At 25.3% G+C, this 25,616-nt stretch overlaps 1 protein-coding gene across 1 annotated transcript in view; it reads right to left on the minus strand.

The window, feature by feature from the left end:
* Positions 1 to 8,806: 8,806 nt before the first annotated feature.
* The window catches only part of LOC112601970 (protein amalgam-like), a 309,973-nt gene continuing 293,163 nt past the window's right edge, over positions 8,807 to 25,616 (minus strand). The window contains exons 5-6 of the mRNA XM_025349872.1: positions 17,697 to 17,987; positions 8,807 to 10,360 (exon numbers count right to left, since the gene is read on the minus strand). Of these exons, the coding sequence (XP_025205657.1) occupies positions 10,200 to 10,360; positions 17,697 to 17,987 (452 nt within the window). The 3' untranslated portion in view covers positions 8,807 to 10,199. The remainder of the gene's footprint in view (positions 10,361 to 17,696; positions 17,988 to 25,616) is intronic.

Raw genomic sequence — 25,616 nt, forward strand, 5'->3', positions numbered from 1 at the left:
CGCTTTTTTTTTAAACCCGTTAATGTCGATTACCCATTAAAATTTAACAACATTAAAACACTCTGTTTTTGGTGTTTTAAGTCTAAATATCTATTGAACACAATCTTGTTGATAACAACGTTGCCTCATAAAACAATTCGTTTAAAATTGTTTTACGTTTATATGTGGTAAATGTTTCATTGTTTTTGTCCCATTTTCAATAAGTCAAATTGAACCATTTAAACTATTAACGATTTAAAACTTTATGATTAATGATTAGTGTATATTTGTATTTATTTATATTATCTATTCAATTATATTCCCACTCTATAAATTATTGTATTATTTTTTTTTTTTTTATAAACGACAATATTTTATTTAAAATTTTTTAAATTGTTTGTATTAAACCAGCTTGGTTTAAACTAATAATTAGTAGACAATTTGACAAAATATTTAAACATTTTTTTCTGATTTCACTTAACTAATGGGTTGAACATATATAATTCTCTACAACTAATAAGTGTCATATATAATTATCCACACATAAAAGTGTAATATAGTATATTTTTTGTAAATTTGCAACTTTTTCTTTATCAGAGATTGATAATTGTAAAATATTACCATGCGAATGATTTGTAACGGTATTGTGTGTGTATTTTTATGTTACTCTTTTTGTGATTTAATCATAAGTGTAAATTTAAATATGAATTCTTATTGTTTCGTGTTCACATAATAAACTATAGTTTACTAGATCGATGAAATATTTCAAATCTTGACGGTGTTTTTTTTTCTATTGTCGATAAACGTCTATATTCTTTTGATGTTTAATAAATATTTAAGAAATAAATCTCGCACAAAGAGTTTCTTTTGTAATATTTTAGAACTTTTTTCTTACATCAGCTAACATAGTTTGTAATCGGGTGGTATCTTTATTCTTCTGATATAATCGATAATTGAATACCTATATTATAATATAACGTATACATTTTGTGTTTTGCTACTAGGAGATGTTAAGTTCAATTTAAAATAACCATATTTTTAAAATGGTCCATAATATTGTCAATCGATAATGAGAATACTAAGTAGGCGCCTGCATGAATATATCATTCGTGGCTAAATACTTAAAGGTATGACAGAAATAATACTAAAATCTGTTCTATAAGCGCATTAATGGAATAATAAACAAATCTAATTTATTATATGATAATATGACGTCAGCTGGCAAGGATTTTTATTGGCCAAATCTTGAAACTAGTTACAACTGTGATAAAAGTTCCTACCGGCTGACGTCATACCTAAGTACTTAGCAATGATATAATTTAAATGAAAAACTCTGGTTAGATACGGTAAGTAAACAAATCAAGTATGTTTGATCGTTGAAGTTTAGTCCATGCTAAATAAAAATCAATCAAGTAATCAAAGCGGTCACATCATAATATATAAACATATGGATAGTTCAAAAATATGTATGCATTTTTATATTTTTACTGTTTGATTAAAAATATAGTCTATACCAAGATATATTTCAATATTATTCACTACAAACTTATATGTAAAATAGTGTTCATTATATGTATTCTAGAATATTATTTTAGGGTATCGTTTGTTTTTGGCGTACATAAAATTAATTATTTATTTATTAATATGTGTTGAATAATTTGAAATTCAAGTTTTTCTTTTTATATTCAAAACATATTATTAAAATAAAAATAAGTAAAATTTATAACTTATATTCATGATTTATATAAATATTGAATATATCTATTTGTTTTTTTTTTTTTTTTTTAAATCATTCAATTTTGTAGATTTAAATTCTATAATTTTGCATACATAAACTATTTAAAAAATATTATTTGAAATTTTATTGATTTTAAAATATCATATTATTATTCATTAGGTACCTACTACACAAGAATACTTTATTCCTAGTTCATATTTTATAATTTTTATAGTATATTAACCAATGAATTTAGCATACAAATTTAGTTTATTTTTGGGGCGTATAATTTTCAAGCTGGTTTATGTGTGTTTAATCTGATCTATTAAACTATTCGTTCATCACTTAATCTGTACGTTAAAAAATTTACTGCTTCGAGTTTGTTGTATGTTACTGTTTCTGTTGCCATAAGATTCGTTACAAAATCTCATTAAAATTTAATCAAAAATAGTATTAAATAATTGTTATATTTATGTTTTAAGCATTTTACATAAGATTTTGAACGACGCATACTGTGTCTAAATGATTTAAAATTACTTAATATCATATTATACATACCTACTTTGTACTTTGTATTGTATATTTTTTGTTTTAAATTTATATATTCATTCAAACTATAATTATAAATATAACTATTATGCTATTTGTAGATAATTTTTTTTTATCATAAACTTGTAAATGTACTTAGGTTAAATGTCATCCGGTGATCAGCTTGGTTAATTAAAACGCTATATACTATCAAACAATAATGAAATTTCAAATAACGTTTATTATGTAAATAACAGAATTAAATCATGTACAAAATTGTAGGCAGTATAATATATGCTGTAATGTGCAATATATTATAATTTTTTTGGCTTATGGACTCCAAGCTCTAAAAATACATACAAAATACATATAAATATACTTCTCCGAATTATTATTATTTTAATTTTATATTTACATATTTACGTTATATTAATTACATTATACTTCAGTGTAACATATGATACTATAATATAATACTATGAAATATTGACAGGTTTGTGCGGTCAGATATTATTATTACACATACATCTACCAAATTGTATTTTACGTAGAACCACTATTATAACATCTGCATTTATTGTAACAGCTGCTATACTTACATATCGTGCAAGCGATTTACCTCGGTATGCTTATCCTCATTTTCACTTGGAAGTGTACTTGGATTTTTTAAATTTAATATATAAGTATGCTTAAAAATTACAAATTTTTAAACACGAAATATATTTGTATACCAATTAAAGACTGGTGATATAAACTTATATTATTAAACCATGTATAGTCTTATGTAAACATCATTAGTATATTATAAATTTTGAAACAATAAGAATTAGAATTTTTATAAAAGAAAAGTACACATTTAAAGGATAAAACAGGTGTGAGCGTGTTTGGCGAATCATCGTGTATATAATTAACCCGCCCTCTTTCTGTTTCACAAACCCCTTGGGCACACAACAAGTACAGACAATCTTTAAAATTCTTATATTTCGTATAAAAAAATTATTATATTATATAATACAATACTATTTTTGTACGGATGAATATTATAGACGTTATATGTATAATACGACTAATATATATTATAATTTATAATATAATGATCCGTTTGCAAAATACATCATTGGAACTTTCTACATATTATATTTAGTATTTACAGCTTAAAAGAATGTTATATAATAATAATAATAATAATAATATTTCAGATTTTCCGATGACGTTTACGTAGACAGTATAATATTATTATTTATCATAACCTTTTTTCGTGGTAGATTTTTTACACTGGTACCTATATTACCCCAAGTCAAAAACCTTTATTGTCTTTTTTATTATCACTCTATGATTTTAACTTATAAAAATAATATGATGTATGTTTATGTATGTTTTGCGATTAATGCGTGTTTTATAATATTGCATTGTATACAATGTATTGATCAATAACCTTTGGGTTGATTTCGATCATTTTTTGTTGATTTATTTATGTCTATACTTATTCAGGTCGGTATAATGCATGATGGTTATACAGTATATTTTATAATATATTATTATTATTTATTATACCTACCTGTAATGGTTTGACGGTTGGTTCAAAACTAAAATTGCACTATGAATAATTGTGCTAGTATATGTAAATAGTTTGGTATTATGGAATATGGGTTTTTCCGTTATACTTTAACTATTTATCTGTAGTAAATCGATGTTTAGATATTACAATAAAATAGATCAGTAATTTGCAGAAGGCAAACTTACTGTATTAAAATTACATAACTAATACGCCGTGTTAAAATATATAAAAATGTATATTATTATAATATATTATACATTATTTTGTAGTGGTATTATATTCTACATGCACATTACTTTTTATAAATAGAATAGTTTTTAAAAGCTTTACTCGAGTTTATTTAATTAATCAATTAATATTGAGAACAAAAACGATACTGTGATACTTTTTTGGCTTTAGTCCCAAACGTTTTATTTTAGTATGTATATAGCTTGATTTTATAGATTTTGCTTATTAGTATAGTTATTAGTGGAGTGAAGAAATGGGTAAACAACTAACCGTTTGTTGTTTTATTTATGTTTTCCATTTAAGCTCCAAGCATTTTTTTTTTAACTTTTAATACCTCAGCGTGGGCTTTTCGTTGATTTTAATGTTTAAATGCCTGCAGTTTTTTGTAAATAATTCGTATTTCAATAATGTTCAAATTGTGGTCTATCACTTTATTGATAAAATATCATTTGTTTTGCTATCACCAAATATTTCAAAATTAAACATTATTATTAGAGTGATTCGATACTAACTGTTATTAAAGAGTTAAATATGGGCGATCTTCTATGAATGTGTGTGCGCGTGTGTGTATGTGTGTGTGTGACTATGTATAATGACTCTGTTAAATATTAATAAATATTTTTTTTTTATTAAAAATTATTGACAGTAAATTCATTACAATTTTATATTCATTTTTTTACTTCAATAAAATTAACATTTTAAAATCTAATTTTGAAAAGTTTAAGAGATCAGTTTTATAAAGGTAGAAAAAGTTATTTTCTAGTAAATTTTACGAAAGTTATGTTAAATTTAAATATGTTTTCAGATGTTATATTCAATGGCTTGAATAGTTTATATCTTAGAAATAAAACAAGTATATTTTGATAGAAAAACAAACAATATCGAATACTCATAAACATACCAGATTTATGATATAATGTCGTGTATCAAAAATTATTTTTAGGGATGTATCATGTACAGGAATCACTATACATTTTTATCTAAAAATCCAATACGTGAACTACAACAACATTAAGTTTTTGTACCACTAATAATGGTTACTGTCAAATTTACTCGTTTTCACGACGACATAATATGTTGCACATTGCTTTGAATGACATTAAATGTATTATTAAAGATATTATCATAGTTTGTTGATTTTTTTTAATATAAATAGTTTTTATTGTGCAGTAGGTATAAACGTGACTAAAATTTCTAATAAAACGACTTGTCGTTAAATGTCTATAAATTAAATGGACGTGACGATTATTGTACAGATAGTTTCTGAATTACATTAAATTAATAGTTGTTTCAGTGTATCTAATTACTCGTTGTTAATAATTCTCGTATTATAAAGTTTTCGAAAAACAATTAACATTTTTAATTGATATATTTGTATTCAACAGTCTTTTGTTGTACGAAACTCTTCAGTTATCTAATTTTATAATGATTAGATGTTAAAAAAAAAAAAAAAATCTTTTTCTAATAATGGAAAAAATATTTGTTATAATTAGAAAAAAAAATTAAATCGCTTCGATAAAAATCATATTTGATTGCAATACTATATTATAGCGTAATTAATAACGTATTAATATATAATCACTTCGAAATAAATCCAAAAATTAAATGATGCTTGCAGTTTGCAATAATTTCTGACTACTGTATCAACACCGATTCCAATGATATACATATATCGTATAGTGATATTATAATTATTAATATGTATCATGGTTTGTTTTTATCAACGGACCTTCAGTACATCTTTTATAAACATTATAGACATGGTAACGGGTAACGTTTTATACATTAAAAAAAGTCGTATGATTTACGATCACAGAGTAGCAAAATACTTCTTACATGGAGAGTATTGCCGAGTCGTCTATAAAATAATTACTATTATGTTAGAAAAATTATTTTTTATTTTGAGAGTAAAGAACTTTTTAACGTGCTTGTATTAGTTTTAATTAATTGATCGACGGTTCATCATGTTGTTGTTTAAATGAAAAATTGATTCATCTAGATTCTAGAATCTAGAACACTTTGAATATAATATTATGGGGCTAAAGGGATAAACTATTGCATTGAGTAATATTAGTCATCACATTAAGTTAAACATCAGGAAAATTTTTATTTTACAATATCCCCATGACTCTTTCATTTTAAATTAGTAAATTCTCAAAGAACACCATGTTTATTGCTAAGAATAATATTTATTTAACCTTGAGTTAACATATTTTACTGATATAGATAACATAAATATATATATATATATATATATATATATATATATAAACTGAGGTTTATAATAATATATTAATTAACTAATTATCAATTAATTTTCATAATTACACAAGCACGATTTACCTCAAAAATGTATTACATATTTACAAGGTAAATGAAAAATCGTAAAAAATGTAATACATTAATGATAAAAATAAATATGTAGCTAAGTTATTTAATATGGGCATAAAAGTTGTACAAATGAAAAAGGAAAATGTATTCGTTATAGAATTTTACTGGCTATTAATATTATTATCGTTTGTTAAGAATAAAAGTAATTATCATTGTTTTGTTATTTTATTTCATTTTTTTTTTCAACGCTTTGAATACCTAGTTCTTATCAATCGTTATTTTTGCTCAATAATACTTTCTTAATTCTTGCACAATATCTTACTTTTTGATTCTATAATTTTAGTATTTTATTTTACATTTTTGATATAAAGTTATTAAAAATAACAATCTGGATTGGTTAAACAAAAATGTTTAATTTTATTTATTACACTTCATGAAAAAAAAAACCTGTATAGATTGGTTTTAAATTTTTACTTTTAATATTATTTCTAATAAAATTTATTTTATAAATACATGTAAAAGGTTATTATTTATTTATTTTTTTAGAATAATAAATAGTGAAAATGAAATAATTACTTTTTTTTTATTTATTTATTATTAAGTTATAACTTATAAATATTAATATAGAATTAGTTAATTAAAGAGTAAGGTATTTTCTACGAAAGTTTAAAAAAAAAGTTATTCATATCGGTGTAGGTAGACACTTAGTTTATTACAACATTAAATTTTTATCACTTTGTTTTTTGTTCTAAAAATTATATCACTTTTCTTTTAAATATCCGTTTAATAAGTATACCTGAAAAAGTTATAACCATCTTATTTATGTGTAATTTATGTTTGTTTTTCTATAATTAAAAATGAATATTAAACATATTTTGATTTGAATAACAAAGTATAAGATTATTATCATTGTAAAAATAACGAAATAAGAATGACAAAACGTACATTCACGTATTTATTTGAATTTACGGTTTATCTGTACTAAACTTACTTTGATACTTAACTAGTAACTACTACAGCAAGAAAAATATATTCCACCTCATAACCATATTTATCGAGTGAAAATCATGTTGCTTATAAATTTAAGTTTATAGTATAACACCAATGCTATAACTACATACTTATAATGGTCGTACGTGGTAGTGTGTCCTACCAACAAAATTCATCGACTCACTGTATTGTCCTTATCTCCTGAGTTCGAGTATCTATCTTTTACGATCTTTATAATATATTAATAGAGATTGCAAAAATTCTTCTTAGGTGTATTTTAGTTTTTTTTTTTTTTTTTATCATCTGTTTCTATATATTATACACACACACATACATTATCCTTTTATTTTGAGAATATTATTCATAATTTTTTATTGTAGAACCGTGTCGTTACTAGGTTCCTATATCATATTATTTTTTTTCATATCGTATATATTATCAATCTCCATCATAAACTTATAACTAAAATACTTAGTATTAATATTATATGATATTATGTACACGTATAATTAATTCTAAGTATAAAAAATGTAAAATCGTAAAAAAAAAATAATAATGGCTCTATAAAAAATGTATTCTGAGTCATAATTTATATACTATTTTATGTGAGTTTTTGTTATCTATCTTTAATCTTTAAATAAGAAATGAGTAGTTTATATTCAAGATTTTGCAACTATAATGTAATGCAACATAAATAACCATGAGAACGAATTGTTTAAATTTTAATAATCTTTGTTAGCGTTTTATTACTAACTCTATTTTGGACTAAATTCATTATTTTTAAAACAAATTTTGCTAATACTGTGAACGTTTATTTTATTATAATTGGGTATTCTATTGTCTAAATTTAAATAAATAAACCAAGGTTTTAATATTTTTTAACATGGTTATAATTTACACAAATTAAATTCCAGTGATATAATATTATTCTTGTTAGATACCTAATTATTCGTGGTATATTTAGTGGCAAGAATTTTGCTCAATATTTTAGAAACAAAATAATATTATCATATTTTAAATGATTTAAAAATCAATTATGTAAAACTAAATTAATTTTATGGTAATATACCTGACAAATCCAATTGTATTATAAATGCTGTATTCTGTATGTAAGTGGTTGGTGGTCACGACGACATGAATAATGAACGATCGTGTTTCGTGTTTAATTATTCTATGATGCGGTAGACACAAGTTCTGGATGATATTTTCCAAGATGATTTGATTAATAAATATCTCTATTAAATTCAGATTTTTAATTATACGTTTATTACATTTAATTATAATTTAATTAAGACAAAAATAAAAACATAACATACTGATTGTGATTACTGATATTATTTCTTATATACAAAACGGTGATGATAGTATTATTTATTATTATTATGTTATAAATTATAATATTATATTTACACGTTACAACGACACTATACAGGTCGGAAGTGATTAACACAACAAAAAAACGATAAATAAATTAAACACTATTATTATTATTATCAATAATTTTCATTAAAATTTTAATAATCTAAATTAAACTCCCGACATCACATATAAACGATTGGTTTTAATAAAATAACGAAATCGATAATAATACACAAACATATTATAATATATTAATATTGTAAATGTAATATATAGTATCCAGCATTGTACACAATAATGAGAAAACGAACAGCTATGATATAGGAAACTTTTATACACAGGTCACAGACGCAAAACAAAACTATACAACATCAATAGATTGGCAATAATAATAATTTTGATATTACAGCTTACAATAATATTATATAATGATAGAAACACGTTTAGATCATAAATCATGGTATATAATAATATATATTATTTTCGTACGAGTGAAAAATTCAAGCGGCAAGGAACAATACGGGAAACAAACATCCAAACATCAATAGGTAGGTATAAATATTTACAAGCACGCATTTGTTTCCGTTATCTTATATCATAATAGTTACATTAGTAATAATTTATATATTATAATAATTTATAATGAGTGTGTTTATGTTATAAACAAAAAACAAAAGTATTTTCGACATGCCAAAAACCACTGCCACGAAAAATGCGACCACCCACCACCCGAACGCGTCTTACGTCTGCAACAGTAATAATATAGAATTAGTAATATATTTTATCATTATATCTCTGTCCCTGTCTCTCGTTTATCGCATCATTTAAACCGTCGACACGAACGTTAAACAGTAAAACGCCGTCCGAGTACAAACCGTGTGACAATACGTCTCTAGCAAGCTTACGCAATAACAATAATAACATTAGTTAATAATATGTAACAATAAAATTATTATTATAGTGTAGAAAAAAATGAAAACCAAAGAATTCACTCGACGCGCAGTACAATACATCATAATGTCGAACGTACCCGCATACAATTATTAGCATATTATGTCTTACTGTGTAGTGGCGCTGGCGACTGCGATTTTTTTCTTTACAGCGATGATCGTAATAATATTATTATACACTTGTGGCTTGGCGTGACGCGTTGGCTAACGTTAAGTAACGGCCACAGCTACTAGCTCTTGGATGGGTGACCGCCCGGGTTCATAGTGGTTAAAAACCTCGACACACATACACGTGTTTATTATCAACCGTAACAGTCGTAAAAACAACCTACTGTATCAATCTCTTACCCCTACCACAGTTCATAACTCCTAAAAAACTAATGGCCCTAGTCGCCGGGCTAAAGTCCAACAAGAAAAAAAAATATATTGTACAAATTCATTTTATATTTTATACATTCTTAAATACTATTGTCGTTGTATAAACACGCACGCGTACACGACATAGATTAGTTATGATATTGTTTTAATAATGATTTCAATCGTGTTTGCGCGTAGCCGTTCATCTTGCCAGTTTGACGACGCGAGACGGCACGTACAAACATTGGTCAGTGACCAACAGCACCTGAATGGAATGACACACGAACAACAGGAAAATTGGCAGCAGCCTGGTCACGGCGCTGTTGCTGCTGTTGCCATGTTGCATGGCCGCCGGGTGTTCACCTGTCAAAGTCGGTATTTTTATTATAATTTGTTATCGGTATTGGCGGGGGTCTGGGTTTGTGAGCGAAAATCAATTTAAATAAATGCCAACATTTTTGTAAGAAAAATGTGGAGAAACATTACGTAGATAATTATGAAATATAAAAAAACTATGAACTTTAATTTTGTTTTCGTAACCTTTATCGAAATAATAGGCACCATTATAGTAGACATTTAATGTTTACAATTATTATTGATTGTTTCGTAACGAAAAAAATGTAATTGTCGCGTGATTTAAATATTTCAGTGGTCATGAGTTTAGTAAAGCTTAAATATGTAACACTTTAATTTAATGTAATGAGACAATCAATTATGACGTAATACAAAAAATACAACCGTTACATTATATTTTGACTTTAAAGTAAGAACTGGTGTAATTTAAAAAGGGGATTTTATGTTTTCAAGTTTGAAACATCAGTGGTTGTCATGGAACACGCTTTTATAATTTTAAAAACTGCATAGCGTAACTATTTTCTTAAGTTTTCATGCGGTATAATAAAACATTGTAATATATTATGCAAATATTTATGTTATTTTGTGAAAATATACAAAAGTAGACAATAAATAGATTTTATCAATCGAAATATTATGAAACACCTACATTTTATCAGAATTGTTTTAATTCTAATTAAAAAAAAAAAAAAAAAATCGTGTTTACATTATAACTCTAGGTCATTATAGTGATTATTATTACACCCACTATTGTCTATGTACCTAATGTACTTATGTAGCTATACTAGATCTGATTTTGTATAAATTATGTATTTACTACATAGATTGTAATTTTACTGTACGCGTACGAATATGTGGTATATATTAACGCGATATCAAAGGTACATTTATAATAACTCAAAATGAAAAAAAGGGACTTCTAATTTTTTTTTTGAAGTGTAAGTATTCAAAGTAGAGAGCAGTTATAACATTGATAGTTAAGATATAAATTATTAAAAACACCATCATACATAAAATATAATATTCATTTTTACATATAATATTATGCGTATCTACGAGTACATATATTATACTACGATCTATAATCGAGTTGAAAGGGGCAACTGATGACGGAGGAGTGTTACGAAGCCGTGACGGTTTTTTTCTGCACGAATTTACCCACCCCCTCGTTACTATCGTTGAAAAATCTCATTTTTGAAAACTAATTTATAACTTAATGGTCTATCGGAAAAAATTTAATTTATATCATATAATTTATAGTATATTGTTTAAATTCCGTAATCGTTTAACTACCAAAACTAATATAAATCCCAAAAACATCTTCAAAAAACCGTTTGGGACAAAAAGCTATTTTAAATATTCAAAAAAAACGGTGCTATAGGATACTTTCGGTACGTATTCCTTTGACACGTTATTATTAGTAATTTAAGATTTGCTCGAATACTACAAATATTTATGCATGTATTAAAAAAAAAAAAAAAACAAAAACAAAAAAACAATAGAATAAAATATATCGAATACTAACAGTGAATAATCACTTTGATACAAAACGTAATTACATTTTTCCTCGATTTCTGACCGTATTTTATAAAACTATAAAGAAGTCATAAAAATAACTTATTTTAATTTAAAACAATACTTTATGCTCAATTTTAAGACTTCGTAGAAGTGAAAGTACCTAATTATAATATTGAGCTGATGTCGAATATGAATTTGGTGGGTAGCTTATGTTTTATAAAATTAATATAATCTCTCTTGTATTGTACAGAGAATGAAAATTAAATGAATCCCAATAAATTGTTTTATAAATTTTTAATTTATTTAAAATGTTTGGGTTAATATTATAATATAGCGTCTATCATGTTAATTATTGATATTCAGATTTTTTACTTATGTAAATAGACATTAGGTATACAAGAAATATATTGTCGTGGCCTGGTGTAGCGTGAGGTTGGCCTCAGTCATTAATGTGTTCTGAGGTCAAGCATCGGCCGGGGTCGCTAGCTCTCGGATGGCTGACCACCAGAGTTCTTAGTGACGAATACATGGTGCACACACATACACACATGTGTTCCAATTCTATTAACCAAAAACATTAGAAACAAACCTTACACAAAAACCTACTGTTCCTATCCACAGCAAATGGCCTTAGTTGCTAGGCTTAAATAAGATCAATAAAAATAAATATATATGTATTGTCGCCATAGATGTTCTAAGTTCTAACTTGAGATATTTTTATTAAATTTAAAAGTAAACTTAAATAAAATAAATTAAGGGATGCATAAATCGTAAATCAAGTCCGTATGTAATGTAACAAGGCGGAACAAAAAGTAACATTGAAGGATAAAAACGTGAGTGAAATTGAAGATGAGGAAACTGATTCTAAAAATTTTTGTTCTATTTTCCGTGACAGACAACGGTACTATTATATACCAAGTATTGAGTGTATCTAAATATAAGAAAACTCAATAAGTAAACATTTTTACTTTTAATTTTATATCGAAATATTTGTGGATTGAGTTGTATAACAAACCAAATAAATTGTCAAATTAAGATTTTGAGTATAAATAAATTAAAGGTATTAACTAACGATGATATTTTCCAAGTAAAGTGGTAAAAACTGTGTTTACTTTATAACTGCGGTTTTTTGTTTTTGTTCACTATAATCACAATAAGATATTTTGTAAAACTATAAAATGTAATTGTTTGCTAAACAAATTAAATTTGTGTCGGATTTCTATTGAATAATTTTATACTTAAAGAATGTCACCAGTAGAAAAACAATTTTCAGTTACTTTTTTGTTATTTCATAGAAAATTATAATAGTCAGTATGAGAAAAAATATCCTCGAGCTCTAATAATTTTTAATTTGACACTGATCATATTAAAATATATAGATTAAGTTGAGTATACTGAATGATCCATTTAATATAAAACTCATTATTTTAAAAACTATTAGCATCTTTGAAAATATTTTTTTAACATAATTTTAAGTCATTTAAAGAACAACATAAAAAAAATAACGATAATATTTTTAAGTATTATTTTTAAAAACAACCCAGAGTAAAAAGTTTTTTTTAAAGTTTATAATTGACGACATGCATTTTTACTTCTTCATTCTAAATTAAAATATTATTTGAAGTATTTAAATATGTAAAAATAAAATGTTTAACAAGTACTTTATGTACGCTCATCTAAACTTAAAATGCTTTATAATGTAAATTTGGTTTTTTATAAATCGGAATATTTAAAAAAAATTAAATTTAATATAAATTTAATAAGCCTAAAAAAAAAAAAAAAAAAAACAATAAAAATAATAAAGAAAATATAATTTGAAAAATTTTGTTTTGTATTGGCTAAAGATTCAGTAAAAGCAATATTTTCAAAATCGTCAAAGTTTTCAATGATTCTGAATATTTCTATATTAAATGGATTATCCCATGTTGAACTGAGCTTTTTTATAAGATGAGACATTATTTTAGTAAGTATACATTTTGATAATATGAATGTTACATATGCAATCAAACACACAATAAAATTTATTTTTTTAATATCACTTGTTGTTTTAAATATATGATAGAGCTCTATTTTATTTTTTTTATTGATGAGACTTGGAAATCAGTTCAAAAAATGAAAATTTAGGTTACGACTAGCCTCTCTACCCATGTACCTAATTCGTTTTTGATCGAATTTGTAATTGCGTACGAGTTTTTTTTATTTATTTTTTTTATAATTAACTTCTGTAATGGAGTGTAATCGCAAATTACTTTGGCACGTGCAATACATTTCAACAAACGCGAATACTGAAGAATATATTTGTTTTAAGTGTACATAATTTCAGTTGTAAGTTAATGATACGGTTATTTCAAACGTCTACGTAAAAACTTTACAGTAGGTACATTCATAATCGTTGTGTAAAATCAGATCACGCATTATCCTTTCCCCTTGGCCCTTACCACAAATTACATTGTGTATCGTCGAACAAGATTTGCTAAAGGCATTTAAGAAAATATTGTTAACCGTATGTAATATAATTATTATCAGATTCATTAGATACGCATGTCGGGTCGTATATCAAATATAAATATATAATAATATGTTCGTAGGTATTTTGTTTAGCGGTAACCCACGATCGGTTGTAAAATATTTCTGTAAATTCACTCGCGTAATTTTAAACTTTTTCTAATTTATTGCGTGATATTATTTTATATAATAACACAATATAATGTATAGGCTGATGTATAAACGATCGAACAATAATGACGTTGTAATTTATTTTCAAGTGGAGTCCATGTAGTTACAATTATGTTTCGTTTATATTATTTATACGATACGTATTGTTAAGTGCGTGACATTTCTCTGAGGGTTCGTTTAAAATTGATTGTTATTAGTTTTTCATTGACGGTGCACGGATATATTTTTAAATGTATAATTTATTTTTTTGTCTAACGTTATATGCAATAATTTTGACCGAGTCTTGAAATTTAAATGACAGAATAATTTTATCACATTATTTCATGTTCAGTTCATTGGCGTCATCATGAAACATAGTCGTTTCTATTTTATTCAGTTGAAAATAGTTTAAAGCAGTAAATTATTTATTTTATAAAACTGTTTTTATTACTGTAAATTATTTAGAAATATAAACTTTATTCTAAAATATATTTTAAAAGCTAATTGAGTTTTACGATACTCAAGAGGTTTTAATATTTGTTTTCTTAGGATTATTTGTCAAAGAAAATAATACGGTTAGTGTACAAAACTGGATAAATTCAATTTTGTATACTATTTAATAAAACGCGCATTCGAATCAGAAAATTTTTATAGATATTGTTGAGTTGTTTTTAATAAAGGTAATACGATTAAGAGTTTCGAGCATATTTGTTAAATAAATATAGCCATTTAATACATTATGTTCATGTTTGAAATTTTGATATTTACTATAATAAATAAACGGTTTTATAAAATATATAAATCGTATTGTGGCGCTGTATTTTCTTTTCAGACTATGAAAATCACTATCAAAAGGAAAAATTACGTTGTCACGGTTTTTTCTTCGTTTAACATGACAATGTTATATTGATCGAACCAGTTTAAAGCGTATATTCTTGAAACGAGTGTCGACCAAAGCCGGACGCATTTCTACATACGCACACAGTACTCGATTATTTTAGTCGTATAATATAAAATGAATAGCATAGAATCATTAAAATACACTATGAAAACATAATGTGCTACCCACTTGAAACGAAAGTGCAAGAATATCGATTAAAATTCCACACGGTATGGATGTAATATGATTTGTAATTTGCAATAACTAATAACGTCACCGTTATTGGAAGGAATTATTAATAAAGCCATAACCGTTGTTAGCTAAGTCAAGTTTATAGTAATGTAATAAACTTATATTGTTATTTGAGGTAATTAAAAATTATCCACAGTCAAACAGTAATCTACCGATATTGACTTACGGTTACTTCTAATAAATTATAATCATGGTTAAATTGTATTGTGCGGTATTATACAGTGCCGTACGCATAGTTTCTGTTCACGATGAAATACGCGTGTAACGTTTATGCAACACGTTTCGATATATATTCGAAGTTCAGTGGCGAATGAATAATACATTAATTGATCACGAAAACGGTCTAGGTTCGCCACGAATTTTTACTATTATAATTTGTCATGCGTACACACCGAATGCTTATACGCACACGTTTTATATTGGTTAAATAATAACTACCTATTTCCATAGCTACGTGATTTGTTCAGAATATCGGTCCCGATGTACTCTTAGTCAGTGGAAGTTGATTGAGGTTGTGAGGGTGTCATAATTATAATACTGTACCTATTAGTAAAGTATGTTATAAGGAAAAAAAAGCAAAAATAATATCAGAATGATTATGACTATTAGGATTTATGAGTCACCGGATTGAAAGCGGACGAGCGTTTTGGTGTAGCTAAGTTGCCTATCCAAGACATCGCGTTAGTATAATAATTTTATTGTATTATTGAAACGTGTAAAAAACACGACTAATGAGATACTGGACAAATGGTCTCTGTGATATGTGGTACAAATTAGGGTACGGAAAGAGGATAAATCAAACCGAAAGCGTCCATTGAATATACACGAACAACCACCGAATTAAACATATTATTTTGAGTAAGATTTTTTTTTTTTAATTGCCACACAAATTATTGAATCCATTAATTTTTTTAATTTCTGCAGTGTTCATATTAGTTGAAATTATAAATTTGTCACAATAAAAATTATCTATATACGAACATGATATTAATTTTGATTGCATATTATTATAATGCATAAGTGTAATTGGAATTAACACGCTTAAATTAATTCTAGACTTCCTAAAAATTTTAATTTTACACATTATATGAGTATTTTGTTAATTTTAAGAACCAGAAAGATTTGTTTAAGAATATTTTTAAATTGTATTTCATTTTGATTAACTGCATGCAGTGATATCATTTTTTTCTTGGTTCAATCATTATATTATATAGGAAATTTATAAAAAAACAATAAATCTTTAGAACCCATACAATTAAGATTATTAAGTTAAATAATATTATCAACTATGATTTAAATTTTTAATGTATTATTATTATTATTATTGTTTGTTTAAAATCGGTTTAATATTTATGATTGTATAATGGACCGCTGACAATGCAATGCAGACTGGAGTTCAAGTTTTTAATATAATATTATTATTATTATTATTATTTCATTATTTATACAGACGTTATAATATGATAATTAATAATTGATAAGATTGTTTTTTTTTTTTCAGGAAAACGTACATAAACTTGAAAATTTAAAAATCACTGTTCTTTATTGACCAACCTCATAATTAAGTATGAAAGATTTAAGACGAATTAATGTACTGACTGAAATAGAGACTAACTCATTTACGAAAACATGAGCGTAATTCGTCTGAAATTTGTAAATAAAAATAATTTGATTTGAAATCATAATAGTAGTAATAATATTATAATTTATTAAAATATACTTGAGGACTTTATCCCTTGCTTGCTCCGCTTATCAGACCCCCTCCTAATTTGTCTTTGGTAATATTATGTTTGTAATGACTAAAAATAAATTGTAATTGTATGATAAATTACTCATAATTGTTATTTTTATTTTTACTTAATATTATTATTATTATTTTTTTTATAGCATTATATTTACTGAAATGAAATAGTTTTATAATTAATAAAGATATATACAGGAGTATATGATAATTTTTATATTGAAGTATAATATTATTACAGTTTAATTTGTCATATTTACCAGGTAAACCTTAAGTATAAAATATTAAGACATAGTTACCGTTTAGGACGTGAACGGTAACGCTTGCCGAATCTGAGGCAGATGGGGCACACGTGTAGTTTCCAGTGTCGGGTGGCTGTGCCTTGGATATCAGTAGTCTGCTGGTCCGTGTCTGTTTCTCAGTCACTACACTAATGCCACCGCGTCCTGAATAGTTAATGACATCCCTATCTCGGTACCAATAGATGAAGCTGGGTGGGTCTGGCGTTTCCAGAACAACGCACGTCAAATTTATGTCACTACCACTCCGGATATACATTTCTGTGTTGCCGATGATTTTGGCTTTCGATACTACAAAAAAAAAAAAAAAAAATTAATATATATTTATGGATTTTTTTTTACACCATTGAGTTATTTACGACTTTTGTTCACGTCCCAACCTCGAACCATACATATGCGGTCATTGTTGTCAATAGTCACATTATTCATAATATAATATTATTGATACCTACGTGGTAAAAAATAGAATCAAATTTTATATTTAAGTTTTCTATATGATTTTTTAAATAATTTAAAAACATTGTGTTATGAAAGAAAGATTGGTGCCACGGTTTTTTAATAATTTATGACTTCAGTGATTTTGAATTGCAATATTCTTATAAATTATAATAGCTATAAAAACAAGCAACTCAATAATATTTAAATGATTGCACCTATGTGTCATTAAAATGCTCGACTTGAGTAATTATTTATATGACCTGTACAATAAATATATAATTTAAGTATTTCAGAAATTAAATTATTATTACGATTATATACACGAGTAATTTGAAAATAATATAACTATCGTCATTCCTCACACTCAGCATATGAATTGTGTCATACCTAAAGGACAGAGTACGATTTAGATATACAGAATCGTAACAATATTATCTAACGATAATAGGTTTTAAAAACTATAAATGTCTAAAATATTAAGATTATTCAAGCTAAGTTGACACAAGACACAAATGTCAACCTAATTTAAATAAAATTGTATTGTATTTAAATATGATAAATTATTACTGATAATTCATAAATATAAAGAAATTATTATTTTATTTAATATTTATGACAAATAATTGATTTATTATCAAATGCTAAAAATTAATTATTTCATTTTTTCTAAATTAAAACGTGTTAAAATTTCAAATTCTCGAAATATGACATGCTCCTACTATAGTTTAGTTTTGGTCTCTTACCAAAAAGATATACCTAGCTTATACAAAGGATTTACAGTTTTTAGGTTGTGGGTAGCCGGTATAATATTTATATAATATATATATATATATTCATTACGTAAATGTACACGTCATCGTGATATTTCATTTATGCATTTTATCTAATATTTATATTGTATGTATTTCGTGTATATGTGTGCGTATATGGAGGTAAAGAAAAATAATGTGTAATTAGTGAAAATAAGTATGTGTATAAACAAAAATCGTTAGAAAACACCAAAATTGTATTTAATTAGAGGTATTACTCTTCTTAGAGTGTACAAAATCAGTTAATTTAGGTGGATTTTGTACTTTTATATTGAGAATTTAAACTAATATAATATTGTAATCGGAATACCTAAAGCATGGATTTATGTGTGTGTGTGTGTGTGTGTGTGTGTGTGTGTGTGTGTGTGTGGGAGAGGGTTGTTATAATTTAAAATGCGATTTCGTCGTGCTTTGAATCAATATTTTTTTTTTTATAAATATCTATTCAATAAAATCACGTTTTTGAAATTGAGTTATATATTGACAATTATTATTGCAATTTAATATTATTTTATTGTTTATTGAATCGATAACGATGTCATATCACGAAATTTAACGAACGAAAAAAATAAACTGATTTCTATTACGTTCAAAATTATTATAATGATTATATTATACCATAATATTATATTAACGAGGTGTATAAACCACGTGCGTTTATCTCAAAATCTCCAACCGTTTCTATTGTCGCCTTTGTTGAATCGTATGTGCTGCAGGTATTGCTTTTTTATGATAATATATACATAAAGGCAAAAACAGCCTTTAGCGTATTAAAACCGATGCGGTAATGATAGTAAATCGAATACTATTGTTGTAATAAATAAAAACAATTATTTTGTGTTTTTTTTACAAGGAGTTTTTATTTTTTAGAAAACTTCATGAACTTATATTTTGTAAAAATATTTTTAAGAAAAATAATAAATGAAAATCTCTTACTGATAAAAACAGTTGAGAGAATAAAAAAAAAAATCAGATAGCCTTATTTACCATAATTGGTGTAAGATACCTAACTACATTTAATCGCGAGTTTTTAATTATTTTTATAAAGCTTAACGTTATTAATATGCGGATACTATTTTGTGCTTGTGTACTGTGCCCAATGACATATTATCGAGAATGACATAATTTATAGACGTGATGTCATAGGCGGTCACAAACTCTTACTCCAGGCGTATATAAAAGAATGTATACTATAGTAAGTAATGGATAATTTTTTGAATCCTTTAAATTATTATCATTAAGTTTCGAGTTTTTCTTTGCTCAAAGGGTTAAAAATTATATAAATATATTTTTATTTTTTTATAATATACTTTCTACATGAATGAAACGTCCAGTTTATCATCACCCAAGGCACTCTACTGCATTAATAAGTATTGTTTTAACAAGACTTTATGGTAAAAATTACGTGTCAGAAAAAAATGGAAAAACTCAAAATTTTCATTTTATAAAATAATAATAATTTATGTTAAATTATTACATTTTAATTTAGTGAAATTTAAAAATATAACAACCAAGTACCGGTACTTAAACAAAAAAAAAAAAAAAAATAATTAAGTAAAAACGTTAAATAAATATATATAACATTTATACCTCCGAGAAATTTAAAAATATTTTTTATAGTATATAAAGTTCCATTAATATAATACTAATGATAAAATACAATTAATTATCGATCAGTTTTTTTTAATTTAAATTAAAGTAGCAAAAAACAAGTGTAAAGTAGACATAGAATACTGAACTATTATTTGATGTAACTTTTATGATTATATAATACTTGGCAACATTTTTTAGTATTAGCATATAGAAGTATAACCTTTATATTTATTGTTTGTATATTGTGTTTTTTCTTGTTTTTATATTATTATAATGTGAATGCAATGCCGGATGTAGCCTGTAGCTATGCTGCATAAACTGCACTCTTACGACTGGCTACACAAAAACTACATTAAAGTACTTATTAATTCGCTTAATTGAAATCATGATCAAGGTCTGTGTTTAAACAGGCATCTTTTTATTTTGTTATTGTATAAGTATACTTAGTCTGGAGTGTAAATTTTTTATAAGTTTTACGACATGGTTTATAATTAATACATTTTAGAAGAGTAAAGCGATAAAAGAAAGTAAAATAGAAAAATAAGAGAGATAGAAAAATGTAAACACTATTAATAATTTGGTACCTTTACTCATTGATACAAATTTCATTAGTATTATATGTTATAAGAGTCACAATAATATGGACCATTGATTTCAAAGTTTTATTAGTACTAAGTACATGAACGGAATTCGTAGTTATGTGGTAAAGTTGAACTTCTAGCCAATAGAAACTCGACAAACGCTTTACTGATAATTGAAGCGAAATTCATTGGAATTATTCAGAAAAAACATATATTTACTTATACCAACATATTTGAACAGAATTTATCATCCATGTAAATAAAATAAATTTAAACAAACTGATTTATTTCTGACTAGAGATTTTCTGTCAATTTTATCCACTTACACATTTTAGTAAATAATATGATCTACAATTGTGCTTTCAAAATATTAAAACACTTTTAATAATATAACAAGATAATTTTGTTGACAATAATAATTTTCAAATAACTTTTACAAAATTTGAAATCTTAGAGATATACTACTACAACATTTATAATAAAACCTAAAATGCTCAGTAATAATTTATTATCATTTTATTTTAGAAGAAATATTAAAAATACTTAAACAGACACAGGGATAATAGAAATATATAAATTTTGAATATTTCATTCTTCATATCTTTATAAGACATAAATACAATTTTTAAAATATTTAGTTTTTTACATAATTTAATAATGTTAAAAATAATACATTTTCACAAAAAACCATGTTTAACTATTTAATCATTTTAAATTAATGGATTTTTAAGTTTTTTTTAATGGCAACATGCATTTTTAATTTCTTATTTCAAATCAGTATATTTTCGGAGTAGGTACTTGGAAGTATAAAAGTTGAATTTTAGATAAGTGACTTATAAATAGTAAACTATTTCTCCAAAAAATTATTTTTTTTAGACTAAAATACTCTTCGAAAAATATATTATTTTAGTGTATGAAATTAAAAATATGACGTGCTGATTCGTAAATATAAGCAAACAAATTATTCGGTGTAATTATTAAATATTAATATTTCTATACTTAGCGATTAATAAACAGTTAAATTATTCATAAAAATTATTATATTATTTATACTATAAATGTTTTAAATGTTTAAATTTATCGAAGTAAATAAAATTACCATTGACAACATTCAAATATTTTCAAAAATATGGTTATTATTATAAGCCATATTATAAACACATAATATTAGAACTATTATAATATATTCATTTTGATGTTTTCAACATTTAATAATTATGTGAGTTTTAAAAAAAAAACATTTTTTTTTTTTAGATTTGAAATGTTAGCATTTTGTTTGTAATTTCTTTTTTAATACTCGAAAAAGAAAAAATTCAACTATGGAGATACGGATATACGTTTTAGGATTTAAACTCATTTTACCAAATAAAAAAAAAATAAAATGGAAAAACGCAGTATTTATAGTTTAAATTATATAATATTAACCAGTTAACAAACAATTTCAAATTTTTATAAAAAAAAAGTCTAAAACTAAAAGTTTTTGGTTATTTTTCATTACATAAACTAATAAAAAAAAAATGTAAAAGAAATAACCTAATAAACATAGATTATAAATTGCATATATTTTTATTTGAATTTCTCTAACGTTTATAGTAGATAATGAACATTTATTTTTACTAAACTTGTGTCCACTTTAGTTAACTTATTTTCCGTCAAATTGATTTAGTAAGTTCAGTGCACACCTTTTAAGTTTATTCTATTCAATGGTAACAGTTTTGTTGAAAAACCATTATATTTTTTGGACAATAGAATCATCGGACAATGGTTTTTAGTTTATTTCAGTCCATTAAGGTAATATCTTGAGTTGGCACCTTCTATACTTGTACATCCCGAAAAAATTATTTTCAAAATTTAGAATCCATGATTTATGGAGTACTGTTCTCGCCCAATTCACACTATGATTATTTATGTTTCAATGTCGTGCAAAAAAAAAAAAAAAAAACACAAACTATAATGTAATTTTTTTTGTGAGTTTGGCATATTGATATGTGAATACACAATTTTTTTAATCCAATACTATACTTTAAATATAAAAATTACCCATAGCGTTTAATATAGTTTAATAACACTGATAACCAGATTATTTTATATTAGATGTATTTATCGTCAGTTAAAATTAGTTTCATTACTATAACTGTACATTAATATGTATTAGAACTTATAAATGCAATTTTACGTTAATTTCTCACACTGGAACTGTAAATATTAACTAAAAACAACGTTTTTTACAAAAAAAAAAAAAATACAAAACGACAGTGAATAAATAAACTCAATTAAAAATAATATGGGAGAGGTTCAAATAAATGTTTAATGTTACAATATGTATGTTATCTATTACAGTTAGTTTTATTTACTTTAAAATTGAAAAAAAAAATTAGCGAGCAATGAGTTAAAAAAAAGAAAAAAGTTGTAAAAGATACAAAGTGAAGTATGTTTTGAAAATTCAATAATATTTGAATGCCAGTAGCTTAATATATTATATTCATATTATAATAATCGTATATTATTATTTATAATTATAAATTCATATAAAGTAATCTTAACCTCTGGAGAATTATATGGAACCAATCCAAACGGGATACAACTGATTTTAAACCACTTATCTTTTAAAATTAATTTTCAACATTAATTGTAATAGTTATTGCTGAACAAAGTAATTATAATTACAAAAATTACGTGAAACTCAACAAAAGATAATGAAAGAAAAATATTTTGGTAAAATGATGTCAACCAACTTTTATTTATGCTATAGAACGATTTTCATCAGATCGTCAAACAATTTAAGAGAAACAAAAGATTGAAAAAATTGACAAAAATGATTTTTCTTTTATTGGGTGTCGCTGTCAGAAAAACAGAAGGTCAGTAGTTAATGAAAAAGCAAGACTAGTAGAAGTTTCGGGCGCAGAGTGACAGATATTACTAACAACACGCACCGCATAGTATAAAATATGAGATAAAAATAAAGAATAAATCCGATTGACGAATTCGATGAGAGAAGAAATGATTAGGACTGCGGTAATGCGAATGATATTCGGAACAACTAATTTGAGTACAACACAAATAAACTCCACTCTGAGTGCGAATACATCGGCATTGTAATCATATCATTCAAATAAAATGCATTTTATTCTGATGACCGCAACAAGCGGAAGAGAGAAAATTATTCAAAATACCAGCGTAATATCAAAGAAACTAGAAACAACCGGCAGAACACGCTCGATTGCTGAAAAAGTGTTTAAACGTGTTGGAACTATTGCAGTCACGTACTCAGGTATAAAATAACGTAATACATTTTTGGATATTTTGCACGCACTATGATTGCAAAAGGCTTCCTCGTAAAAGGGTTTCTAGGTTTGGTAGTGTTTTCAGTCATACAACCACCACATCACGGTATTGTCACCCGTTAAGAACGGCCATAAATCGTTTTGTGTGTCACATAACATAAGGCGGTATTAAATAACTACTATTTATAACAAGGCAATGAGACCAAACAACAGTGATTGTAGTGGAACTGAAACCAATCGAGTAAAATTGAATCTAGAAATCTTGTCCTTTGATCTCCTACGTTTTCAGTTCACTTTACTACATGAACTATAATATGCACTTAATATCTGTGTAATAAATAGTAAACGCACATAACAGCTGTGTTATGCATACATAATCCCAAGAAGCACCAGTCCGCGCAACAAACGCAAGAAAGTATCGAACTGCGCTTGATTAGAATATAACACAGTACCAAGGCGTTTTGTTGATCTGACGGTGTTGCGTTATTGGAACGAAAAGGTAATCAAATAAGAAAATAAATAAATGAGTTTTACTCGGTACAAAAAGTTAAGGGATTAAAGAATAAGATTTAAAAACCAATATAAAGAGAAACAAGTGTCGAAGGGAAACGACATCTCGCCAGATGTCACGGAAACTATTAATATCAACAGCGTCACAGCAGTAGAACAATATAGGATACAAAATTTAAATGCCTATAAGATTTCTGTTGAATAAAGTCTGGAATCGAGAATCGCTATTAGACATTTTTCATAATACTAAGATGGACACAAACACAGACGAATAGAGCTCAATTTGCTCGAGCATAAAATGAATAGATAGCTAATTTTTTAGTAGCTACTTGTTTAAATTTCTTCTACTATTGGTTCAAAAATATTGTAAAAATTCAATAATGGTAATACACATTAAAATTGTATGCTAAGATTTTAGGTTAAACCGATGCGTCAATCTTGCTTTTAACAGATAAAATCAATTTAAAAGTTTTTAACGTGGTAGCGGTATTTACATTGCACAACTTTTGATAAGTAATCACTAATTAATTTTCGAAAATATGGTACGTACATCATTTAAATTACAAATATGTTCAATTTATTGTGTGGTTTTTGAAATAAATTTTAGTATGTCTACATTTCAATTGAAAGATAAGACTCTTTATTAAACCATCGTGAATTTTTAATTAACCACCGAACTTAAATTGATATATTCGCAAAGTTATT

This window comes from Melanaphis sacchari, unplaced genomic scaffold (assembly GCF_002803265.2).
Source record: "Melanaphis sacchari strain LSU unplaced genomic scaffold, SCAv2.0 Contig80_pilon_pilon, whole genome shotgun sequence".
NCBI classification, from domain to species: Eukaryota; Metazoa; Arthropoda; class Insecta; order Hemiptera; family Aphididae; genus Melanaphis; species Melanaphis sacchari.